This window comes from Oenanthe melanoleuca, chromosome 5, assembly GCF_029582105.1.
Source record: "Oenanthe melanoleuca isolate GR-GAL-2019-014 chromosome 5, OMel1.0, whole genome shotgun sequence".
In the NCBI taxonomy this organism is placed as follows: Eukaryota; Metazoa; Chordata; class Aves; order Passeriformes; family Muscicapidae; genus Oenanthe; species Oenanthe melanoleuca.
In genome coordinates, this window is record NC_079339.1 from 30,073,395 (window position 1) to 30,086,172 (window position 12,778).

Here is a 12,778-nt window from a genome sequence, read left to right on the forward strand (position 1 = left end):
CAATATTAAGCCAATATGAAAAAAAAAGGTTTGTAACAGAAAACAGCTGCAACCACATCAAGGCATTTTTGTCTACTCTACTGGCTTTGCTGAAAATTAAAGCCACAACTTAATATTCAAGGAAGAGATTTCTATGGAATGAAATCTGTTAAATGCTTAATAACAAACAGTTAAAAACACAAAAAGGGATGTTTAGAAAACTGGTTTTGAATGCTAAATAGTCTAGATTGCAGAAGTTCTGCTTCTTCAGTAGAGGCTAGAAGATGAGAGTCTTACTCTGAGTAATGGATTGTAAATACCAGTTCAGGCATTTGTGTCTTCTGTTTTCACACACCGTCAGTGTGTTTGGTTAAAACCAACTTGCTTCTAATTTAAGAACTCTTGAAACTGTATGAAATCAAGGGAGCTATCCATTTGTTGAGAAAGATTTTAGAAATGAAAAATTTTAAAGTGGCTCATGTATGGAAAAATACTTAGATTTTTCCTATCTACAAACACAGTAGAAGAGCTAAATTTTGAACTAATCTGGAGTGAGAAGAGTTGAATTCTTGCAAAACATCTGTTGACAGCCTTGGAGTAGATGGATTTTCAAATTCAAAGTGATTTAAGTTGGAGAATTTTCTCATAGTTTAGTGTTTAAATGAAGGGGATTTACATCATGATTTATGCAGCTTTTAAAATTCTTAAACTTTGAAATTACATTATTAAGAAACACTCAAGTCTTATTGTTTAGTGACTAGTAGGATATCCAGTTAAACAGGCTCTTTACATCAAGTCACTATCTCTTTGCCTTAGCCAGGAAAATATGCACATTTAATTACACAATTTACAGTATATTTATTTAGAATTTTAGTTCTTTTGTTCAGTTAAAGATGCTGAATAAAATTGCTTCTTTTGGTAATTTCTGCTTACTTGTAATTTGTGCCCTGCTGCTAATGATGGAAGCTGGACCAAAATTGAGTAACAGCACAATGTTGAAACTTCACTAAAGAAAATTTTTATTATACAGTATATATAAAAGTCAAATATGCTATACAACCAGTGTTTGGACCTTAGGGAGAATGGTACATTATAACATGATGCATAAGTCTTATGTTGTTTTAATTCCAAAATTACGAAAAAAGACATCATGCTAATGGAAATACATATTTTAATGAGTTATATTTGATATTTTAACTGTTTGGATTGAATCCAATACTGCTTAGGCTCTAAAGGTGAAAAATAGCCTATTGGTTCAGATAATGAAAATAGAGCTTCAAAGTCAAATATACTCAATTGAGAAAATGATGATGCAGACTAATTTTCAGTTAGGTGAAAAATGCTTTTTCATAATTGCAATATGTGCTTGATAGAAATGTTAGAAACTTTAGGCCTGCATGACATTTTCAGGTTCTGTTTCCTAAGGTTACCTCCTTAAAACTTGGTGAGGGCATACAAATTTAGATTTTAGTGCCCATGGGTGAGAGCTTGGTAATATGTAAGCATCTAGAAAATGTTGTGCAACCTGTAGATCAAAAGCTACCATGAACTAAAGTTAAAATGGAAAGTTAGGGTAAAAAGTAAAACTTGTAGCAATTCAGAAATACTACTTTCTGTGTCTTTAAAAATGATGGAATTATTCCATAGAGTTGCAAGAAGTAATTCTCACAGCCATCCCACTTGCAAACTGCTTAATTATATCTTTGTATAGTACCATGTAAACTCCTCAGCTGTGAGCAATGTAGCTTAGTGTCTATAGCATCACATGAAAAATAAATAATTGCAAAAGATCTTTAAGCTTCCTTTTATTTTTCCCTCCAACTTCTGTTGCCTCTAGCAACCAGTTGCTTTTCTTTCTAAAGTTTACAGAGTGTGGCATAGCTGATGAAACACACTATTCCTTTATTGGGACATTCAAGCCACAAGCTATTGACTTGATATTTTTGAAAAAGGTAAAATTAAAACAAGTCTTGCACCTCTTTGTAATGACTAAAATATGCATGTTTATGAGAAGTTCTTGGAGGCAAAACTGATTTGTTTTTACCTGTATAACCTATAGCCTACCTTTAAAAAACTGCTGCAATTATCATGTCTTGTCTCCACTGTTTTCACCTACTTTGCTACTCTAAATAAGATCAAAATTGTACAAACTCATGTCTTCTTTTGATTTCTGTTAAAATTTCTCTTTGTCAGAGAAAGAAGGGAAAAAAATTGTAAGTTTTTTTTTTTTTTCTTTCAAGTTCTTAATAAGGTTCATTTTCTCTTCTAAAATTTTTAAATTGTTTTCTGTAGTGGAAATTTTATATTATTCCACAAGGCTGATAATCACTTTAATGTTGAGGTTCTGATGCTCATAATGGTACAAGTTGAATTTTCTTTTCAGACAGTGATGTTACCAGATGCCCAATAATCTCCTCCTCTTTTTGTCTGATGCTTCTGTTTTTTTGCCAAGATACTTCTGTGCTTTCTGCAGTTTGGCTCGCAGCAGCAGCAGCTACCAAAAATTGACTAGTAGACCTTTTCATTTTGCCCTTACACAAACAGAAACAGTGGAAAATATAAGAGAAGGGAAAATCTAACTAGCAGAAGGAAATACAGCAGAAGAAGGGAAAAACAGAAGCAGGAGGTTTTCTCCTATGGCTTAGGAATCCTGTTTATTCTTGAAGATATATGTCATTGCTGAAACACTGCACAAGTCCCCAAGCCCACTGGACATAAGCACAGAACCACCAGATGGTAAATCATGATTGTAAAGAGCTCTTAATTTCTGAATCCTTATTCAGCTTTCAACCTCAATTTTTAAGGTTGTCAAATCCATGCACATTACTGATCTCTCCAAAAACATGCTCATTGAGTTATGACTGTGTTTCTGGTCTACTCCTTTTAATATTTTCTGTCATTGCATTCTGAACTAACCCTTCTGAAGCAGCCATACAGAGGAAAGATTAACTTCTTTCTCTTACATTCATTAAGCTTTTTCTCCTAATGTAGTGTTTGTAAAACAAACAAGCAACCACTAGGAGCAGTAAAATGACATGCTGAACACTTAATTTCTTTGTGAAAACAGATGTGTGGGTCTCTGTACTGGGTTTGGCTGGGATTTTAGTGTTTTCTTAGCAGCCTGTAGGGTGCTGTGTTTTGGACTTGTGACCAAAAAGTGCCAATAACTCACCTTTGTTTTAGCTGTTGCTGAACAGCATTTGCACAGCATCAGGGCCTTCTCTGGTTCTCTGTCTGCCCTCCCAGTGAGTGGATTGAGGATGTGCAGCAGGCTAGGATTGAGACAGATGACCCAAACTAACCAAAGAGATATTCCATGCCAATGCATATAACCTTATGGGCAGTAATATAAAGGGAAAAGAGAAGGTTCTACAAAGTTAACCATTTTTTCCTCAGAATTGGCTGGGTGTTGGTCTGCCCTTGGGAGATGCTGGGTGATTGCCTTTACATTGTTTGTTTTGTTATCTTTCTCTCTCTTTACTTATTAAACAATTTTTATCTCAATCCACAGATTTTATTGCTTTCACTCTTCCTTTCCCTTTCCCTTTCCCTTTCCCTTTCCCTTTCCCTTTCCCTTTCCCTTTCCCTTTCCCTTTCCCTTTCCCTTTCCCTTTCCCTTTCCCTTTCCCTTTTCGCCTTCCCTTTCCCTTTCCCTTTCCCTTTCCCTTTCCCTTTCCCTTTTCGCCTTCCCTTTCCTCTTTTTGCTCTTCCTTTCCTCTTTTGCTCTCCCACTGGGATGAGGGGATGAAGAGTAAGCAAGCATCTGTGTGGTGCTTAGCTACCTGCTGGGATTAATTCACAATGGACATATTACATTAATTTAAATCAGTTTACAAGTTACAGACACCAAACTGACTTTTGTGGTGCAAAAGAACTTTGGGCTTTCATCATTTCTGGAGATTGTAAGAAGCTCTTCCACAATGACTTGATGTGTGTGGTTTGTATGCAGCATATTAATAATATTTTACACTTGCACTGACCAGTTCATAGATAAGTACATGATGCTTGGGTGTGATGCAGCAAGCTAAGACCTTGGAGTTGATGGTGCACATCGAATTGAGTGATGTGGAGATAGAAGGCAAGGATTGCCTTTTCAAAGCAGAATAGGATTGTTTGAGAAACTGTCAATAAGTTATTGAATAACTAAAAGTTACAAAAATTCCTGGGCTGATCAATCAAAAATCTGAACTTTGTCTTGATAGATCAGTATTCTCTTAAAATGGAGCAGTTTTATCAGGAAGAAAGCAATTACCTTAGAATTGGCTGTTGTACTCTCACACACCAGTAAAAAATGTCAGCAAATTAAGCATCAAAGTAAATTATTTCCAACAAAGTATCATGAGAATGATTGATTGCAGCATTTTCAGACTAAGGAACAAAATTTCCATGTTTATACGTGTGCCAGCTACATGAGTCCTTAAATATCCTGACTTTATAGTGCTTACTCATTTACTGTCTGTCATTTTTTGATTATTTACTATAATTAGAAATAATCCTGACATGTTAGCTTTCTCCCAATGGTAAAATCTGATAAAGGCTTTCAGTGTTAGTCTGTTTTTGTTACTGTATGGATATAGAAAGAAAGCCTAAAGATTTGAACTTGAAAACTTGTAGTCACAGCAGGGCTGTCCACAGCGAACTACAAGTTTGCATTCCTACCACATGCAGTAAGGTTTTCTCTATAGACTCCTGTCACGGAGGAATTCAGCAAGGAACAAGAAATCTTCAGTCAGAGGAGGGCCACAAGTGTGTGAAAAGCTAACCACACATAAACAGTAAAGGTCATTAGCAGGCTCCTAAACTCCTGGCTAGGAATTAGTTTTTTGGATCATTAACGGTAAAAAAGCCTAGGAAATGAATAGGACTCAGTGTCCTATTAAAAATTAGCCAGAACAATTAAAAGGTTTTCTAGTTTTTAATGGGAACCAGACCTGATACCTCATTTTCCCTTGTCTAGTGGGTTGTTTCTGCATTTTGAATGACACTCATTTTATGTTCTTGTATTTTTAAAGAAATGTCTTGAAGTATTTATTCTGTATAGATCTTGTAAATTATTTACAATGAGGGGAGTGAAAGCTTGGGAGATGTAGAATCCAGTGTCTCCCTAGGACTGTGTTACTGATTCCAGGTCATGGCTCTGAACTATTACAGTTGGTTGTGACTGGATTGCTTTTGATGTGTGCAAATATATACTCTGCAGACTCCTAATACATAATAGTTGTTCTATTATGCAATTCCATGAGTTCAAATGCTCATTTGGTTGCAAATGCACTGCCTTTTTCACTGAGATATCTTTCCCTACAGTGTTTCCCAAAAGTCTGTTCCCTGATTTTAACAGCAGCCTTTCTGCTTTCATTTCAGTGTAAATTCCTGGCTGTTGAGTGGATGACTGATGGCTATTTATCTTCTCTTCCACTGTGTATTTTTCCTTAAGCCTATAGTCATCTCTTGAGTTTGGCAAAAGAAAATAACAGTGTGCCTTTAGTATTTAAAATGTAATTTTTGAAGAGGTTTATTAAATACTTTGCTTATCTTTACATGCATATCTTGCAAAAAATCCAAAAAAGAGAGAGAGAAAGAAAAAAGGAAGGAACAAAGAAATGTTTTTCACTGTCTGCTTTGGCTGCAGGCCTGCCACTCTGGAGAAAAACAAGTCCACTCGTTCCCAAACTTTTTAACTCTATAGTTCTTATATTCATTTCCCACCCCATATGCCTTAGGCTCTAAATCTTCCCCCTCTGGTAATAATCAAGGAAATCTATGAATACAAGCCATATGATCTTCCTGAAAGAAAAAAAAAGAAAAAAAAGAAAAAAATTTAATGAGGGAAAATGGACAGCAGATAAATGGGGTGGGGATAGGGGAAATAAAAGGACCAAAGAAAGGCAGGACAAGATGATCTTCCTCACAGTGTTAATTTTGTACTGATCATTCATTTGCTTCATATACATAATTCCTTTCTGCAGTGAGTGAACTGCCCTGTCATTAACATAAAATTAGCTCCAAATGATCTTGGCCGAGAGTTTTGAAATATGTTAGTGTAGAACCACACACTCATTTCCATGTGGGAATCCATGTGGGTTTCCAGATGTGAGGATCTTCTGTGTTACAAATATAGTTATGTTTACACAGCATAATCTGCTCTGTGGATATGCCCTCTCTGCAGCTGTGCTTCCAGTAGTGGTCTCATGTTCTGCTCTTCCTGTGTGGATGCATCTTGTTTCTTACAGTGAGTCCATTCTGATAATCACTGCTTGGAAATAAATGCTATCCTGCAAATTAAAATACTTCTTCAAGAAATCAAAGGATTCAGGATGGGCTAGTGATTTAGATTAAAAGTGACAATTTAAAAATTTAATGTTTCAGTTTTGTTTCATCATAATGTTTTGTTACTAAGTTTTTTCCCTGAGTTATTTTTCATCAGTGAGTGCATTCTGCACTAGGATTAAAATTTAGAAGACTTTAGAAGACTTCAAAATTTAGAAGACAAATTTTGAGTGTGTAAGCTTGTGGTTTATTTTCAGCTAATATTATCAACAATACATAGACTGATACCAAGATTACTTGAATCTCAATATAATTACCTGATTATGTGTTCATCTAAATGATGATCTCTACCCATAATGATAGTCTGTCAGTGCTCTTTTTCCTTTTTTTTTTAATGTTTAAAAGCCCTTAACATCTTGATTTCTTTAATGCAGTTGCCTTCTGTTTTATGTGTAGGAAAAAAACTTGGAATATCTTTGGGAAAGAAATAGATATCTGCAGGAAAAGACTACTGGGTTAAATAACACTACAGAGCTGAGTTTATGCACATCAGTTATTGCCTGAGCTGTACAGTATTCAGTCTGTAGCAGTGATTATTAGCCATTATTAATGTTTGAATATGCAAGGACAGAATGGTGACTGAAGGTAACTTAAAATGCCATTCTTTTTCACCTTCTAGTGTCATTTGTAATTTTTAATAGCCACAAATTTTTCAAAGAAAAATTCTTTCCTTCCTGACTGGAAACTGTCCCTGTTGATGAACATGAATAATCAGTTTTCAGGTGTAATCCACAGGCCCTGTGGTACCTTGGCTGTAACCAAGTCATGTCATATACAGCAAACAGGATAATATGACTCCTGTAGTTGGATCAGAGACCTTCAGGGAAAAAAGATCAGCTGAACATCTAATATTGAAATGACAGTATCTCCATCCTCTAGCACAATGTAAAATAAATTCTCTGTAGAAGTCATCACACAATGAATAAAAATTTTGTTTTACATAAATCACTGTAGCCTAAGGGTTCATTACTGTTTCAGCTGATCCTTAGTGTCTTGGAGGTTGGGTAAAACTGAGATTTTGATTGTAGAAAGCATTTTTCTCTAATAAATATTGCATAACATTTCCAACATCTTTAATATATATTATGATATCTTCTATAGCTCCTATTTAATGGGCAAATGTATTACACATATCTAAAAACAGTCTTGTCCTTATCATTATAATCTTTAAATTGTCAGGGAATATTGTGCTACTGTTTTCAGGAGCATTAAGATTGTAAAAGCTGGAAGTTGCTCCCTATTGCTAACCTCTTTAAGCAAAATTTCTTTTGCTATTCTTCACCATAACCAGCTAATATCAGTCATTATCTTTAATATCAAACTTTAAGGAATGTCCAATGAAGGAGACCTGTGTGATAAAAACGATGGGAGTGTGCCAGTCTCTGAATAAGGAATTAACTGAAAAGGTACATCTGCAAGCTTGAAGGAAGCACTAAAGGTGTCCTACAGAACAGGACAGGAGCTTTCTTCTGTCACATGCCATGGGTCATGCTTGCCATGCTAGGTAACTGATGTGCTTTGTGTCACATGGTTAAGAGAGACTATGTGGCATTTCTACCATGAGAATATTTCTTAATATTCGTACTGGGAATATTTCAGTCAGTATGTGACATTCTTTGTGGGCTGGTGCTGTCCAAAATCATTTCTAACCTCAGCTGCATTGCCCCAACAGCCTTTTAGCAATGTGCTATTTTGCTTTCAATAACTAAAATCTTAACGAGCACGTGTGTGTGTCTGTATGTATTCACAGCAAACCAAGAAATATGAAAAAGTACATTAAAAACCAGTAATTAAAAATCAGTCAGATCTCAAGGAAGACTATGCAAAATCATAGGCCTCTCAGTGCTTTGTGAACATCAGACTTCTTTCCTAAATTTCATCACAGAATCTATCTAGAACCCAGAGAGGATGCTGCATAAATTTTGTGATTATGGAAATGTATATTTAAATTCTGTTTGAATTGAAAAACATTGATATTTGTTTAAGGATTCTGCCAGTGTACCTCTCAAGCTGTTTTATGGCACTGCTTTTCATTAATTATATTTTGACAGAAGAAATTCTAGCTTTTTTTTTTTTTTTTCAGACTGAAGAACAAACGAGTCTCTCTGAGGAGCAGCTTAAGACCCTTCTGGAAGAATGTATGCAGTCTCAGAGAACAATAAGTAACGTTACCATGCCACAGTCTCAGGAATCCCTTTCTTTTGGATTAAGTCCCCCTTGTTACACAAGTCAAGACTCCACTCTTCACTCCACATCTAGTCTTTCCAAAATGTTAGTTGAAGACCATATTGTAGGGATGTTAATGGCTCAGGAAAAGGCTGGACTCGAAGACAAAAGCTTGTGTGTTAATGCAGAGAGCAAAATCCCTGGCTACTATATCAGCAAAGCATTGGCTGATAGTCACTTATCAAAGGATTCACTGGCCCAAACAGAGGAACCTGATGACCTAGAAGGTTTACAGAAGATGGAAGATAAGAGTATTACTGAAGGTTACTTTATGTCAAGAGCACTCAACACAAAAAGATTGAAGAAACCTTCTTTCTTGGGTGAACCATTATATTGCATCAGCATGAACAATGAGCCATCCACAGAGGCTGACATTCCCAGCATACCACTGCAAACCAAAGGAGGTGAGACTCTTAACAACCCTTTAGAATAGGCTTTTGATTATAATGAAAAAACCTAAGCAGGTTCTCACCAAAGGTATGCACCAATACACACTGATTATTATGGGGGCACAAGAATGTTCTTTCAGAAAACATAAAACTGTGCCAAAAGTAATACACACAAAATAACGGAATGTTTATTAAAATTCTTACCCTGAAATAATTGACTAGGAGTTTTATGAAATATATCACTGATGTTGATTAATTCTGTCAACTGGAAAACAGTGTTGAAAACACATATGGATTACCTTTTTGGTAGTAGAAAGTCATGTTCACTGTTCTGTGGAGAGAAAATATTCTCGCAGTAGCTGGTAAAAAATTCACATGAAAATCCATGTGAGTTTTTAATAAGGTAGACTCGGTCATATAAAAACAAACATGTCCTGGCTGTATTAAAGATAATAAACTGCTTTTAGGGATTTCAAATTTGCATGCATAAGATACCAAAATTAATAATACTGAACAATTTCTATAAATTGCATTTTTACTTATATAGAATTACATAGTGATATGGTTATCTAAATCTATATTTAGATTTTTAACCTTAAACTAGTTATCTTCCTGGAAGGCCAACTGTTCAAATAAGCCAGATTTTAGGCAGGTAAAGCTTTCACTTTTTTCATAAAGGTTTTGACAGTAAGAAGTTTGTGATTATAGTGCTACAATCTAATCTAACTAGAAATCAATACCTGTTGCTATGTTTGTCAATTAATCTTTATTATACTGGTAATCTGTTCTGGATTTAGAGAAACTGTTTTTTTCACATACATTAGTAATTTAGAATATCTCTCTGCTATGTTATAATTTTGTAATTAGGATCACAACACTTTCTTTGATGCTTTGTACTTAATCTTTCTGCAGCGAGGGGAATGTTAATATTTTTTCAAAGCAATTCTGCCTGTCAGAATGCAGGAAGTCTTGTTATTACTGTTTTTACACTTCCAGATGAAGTTGATATCTGTACTTACCTGCACCATTTTCCCCTTATGAGATTTAAGTGATAGATTCTACATGAAGAGAATAGAAATAGTATCTGTAGAAAAGGTTGGGTGGTTTTAGTGCTTTTTTTTCCTGGTGGTTTACTTATCAGCTCCCTTCACAAGTTGTATTTGCTCTTCGTGTAGATGCAGGCATCAGAGGAGCAGAGCAAGGGAAGAGAGTGGTGAGCCCAGAGGAGAGCAGGGTGGCAGTGGTGGCCATGGGGAACACCACAGAGATCACCTGTGCCAGGGGCAGCCTGAGCTCATGCTACACCATCAGGCTTCTTTGGCAGTGAGAAAGTCTCAGTAACTTGCTGCCTTCACTTGAGTTAAAATTCTCCTTTAGTCTGAACAGATGTAGCATGGTCACAGCCAAGTGTGACCCAGCCCCAGCTCCCAGCTCCCTTTATGAGTGTGTTTTAAGAGGGGATGTGTTAAATCAAGGACTGAGCCATGCACTGTGACCACTGGGTAGTGAAATGAGCAGTTAACTGTAGATATAGTGAGGTACCACTGTGAGGTAATTTTATTGCACAAGAGTAGAAGGAGATTTTCACTATTAAGTGAATTTCCATATGGGACATCTCATTGTAGAAGTTTAAAAGGTGAATGTGTTGACATTTATCACATAATAATTTAAATATCTTTGAGTTAAAATCATCTGTGTCAAAGTAATGTAATGGGGTATTTTGATTATCTGTTTTCAATAGTGACTGAAACAGATGATGATTAATGTTTAATCATGTAGAGCTCAAAGCTGTAAAGTTAATAAGCATCTTGGTTTTATGATGTTTTTTGCTCACCAATTCTTTTTTTGAGAGGTGAAGTATTCTGAATTTTCAGTTCCTGATTTTTTTTCATTTTTTTACTAAGAAGCTAATTAATTGGTTTCCTACAAAGGTGACTCAGTTTGTCTGAAGCAATTAGTCCTGGACATAGGCCAAAGGGTGTGTTATTTATCAAATTTGTAAACTTTCTTAACGTATTCTGTAGATAATTTGCTTGTTAGTTCAGACATGATTAAATGTGCTAATTGTATTGAGAAATGGAGATCCCAGTGCAATTCAGTTTAAGGCAAATACATCTGCAGATGATGGTATGAGAAATGTCAGGTATTTATTTTCATTTGTAAGAGGTGTTTGCATAGTTGACTTTTGTTATTGTCTTAATTCTAAAGACATTTAAATATGTATGCATAATCTTCTGTAAGTAATTTGATTTTCTTGCCCACTCTACATGTGGTTTAAATTCTTTATAGTGCTGGTTAAGCAAATAAAATAGTGTGAAACTGGTTTAGCACAATTTCAGTTTTGCATTTCTTATGGTACTGTATTCTGTGATATAGATTTACTGTAATACATTAAAGTAAATATATTTTAAGGAACATAATTATTATCATAATGTATGTATATGAAGGAAACTCTCATGTACCTTCAAAGATAAATAATTCCTGTTTCATGAAAGAAGCACTAATCTATACCCAGCTCATATGTATGTAAACATAGATGATATTTACTGAGGTTAACAGAATTCAGACTTGCCCACATGTGGATATGAAGAGGCTGCTATATCTCATAGTTGTATGAGCCAAAAATAATTATTTCCAGTTCTATTTCGAGGGGCTATATTAAGTTTAAGCAGAATCTGTATCACAAACCATTATGTTTTCATCTTGCAAATAATGTTGTGCTTACAGCAGCTCAGCACCTTTTTCTTTTCTTTTTTGCAGATCAAATGAATATTGAAATTTGAGGCGAGAGCAAATCTCTATGCTTCTCTGCACAACTGTTTTCTATAGGTGTAGCTAAACCTCTATCAGTGTTATTACACTGATACAATATCACATCAAGCAACCTGATGGGAATAAATTATCATAATTGAAAATGTTCCATGAGTTGATTTTTTCTCTAGAGGTAATTATTATTGTCATTATCATATATTGTTGCAGTTTGATTTCAAAATAAACTGTTGCATTTCATTAAATTTCCTGGGAGTGTTCTGCCTAATAAAGAAATGTACACAGATATTGTGGAGCTGTGTGTCTTTATTTGTAAAAAAAACCCAAACCAAGTGAAAAAAACCAACCAAACTCATAAAGTTTAGTGTTTACTGATGGGGCTGTATTAGAGAGGGTGTGAAATATATATATAATAATTTAATTTTTCTTCACACACACAGACAGTCTAGCTGTTTCATCAAGTTAGTTAATCGTGGCCTCTGTTATCTCACTGCAGTTTGCAGGAGCTTGCAGCCTGCCTGACTCAGAGTCCTGACTCAGTGAAGCATCCCATTACTCAGTTTTTTGCCCCGGGGCTGTCTGTTGGCTGGACCCCTGGTTTGGTTGAAGGCTGGAATTGCTCAAGTGCTCTGCTGGATCAGGACTAGCACTAGTTTGCTCAGGTCTGCCCTGATTCTTGTCTGGGAAAATGGTAACCAGACAGCAAACATTCATCTCTTCTAGTTAAGAAATGTAATTAAATGGGGAAGGATGGCAGCCCCTGATGAAGGCTTGGTGGGAGTAAAAGTGGAGGCATTCAGAAGTTTTCCCTGGCAGCTACTAGATTGTGAAACCTTATAGTGATGGGGGAGGGTGATGCAGCTGGTTTGGGTTTGAGAGGATAGTAACAATTCATTACAGATTTTTGATTGTCTAGTCTTTAACTAGTATTTTTTCCTGATTTTTTCCTTTTTTACTCAGCTGATGGTGAGTTGTCCATTTCATGTGCTGCAATGTCAGAATAAGAAAACATTATTTAAAAAAGTGGTTATTTTAAAAGTTTTTTTTAAGCGGGGAGAGATAGTCTAGCAAAGAAGATTCAACAGATT

The 12,778-nt window shown here is 35.5% G+C and overlaps 1 protein-coding gene across 3 annotated transcripts in view; it reads left to right on the forward strand.

Moving 5' to 3' along the window:
• The window catches only part of FSIP1 (fibrous sheath interacting protein 1), a 67,448-nt gene extending 55,473 nt beyond the window's left edge, over positions 1-11,975 (forward strand). For all 3 annotated transcript variants that reach the window (XM_056492729.1, XM_056492730.1, XM_056492731.1), the window contains exons 12-13: positions 8,390-8,936; positions 11,682-11,975. In XM_056492729.1, the coding sequence (XP_056348704.1) occupies positions 8,390-8,936; positions 11,682-11,704 (570 nt within the window). In that variant the 3' untranslated portion in view covers positions 11,705-11,975. The remainder of the gene's footprint in view (positions 1-8,389; positions 8,937-11,681) is intronic.
• Positions 11,976-12,778: the final 803 nt, after the last annotated feature.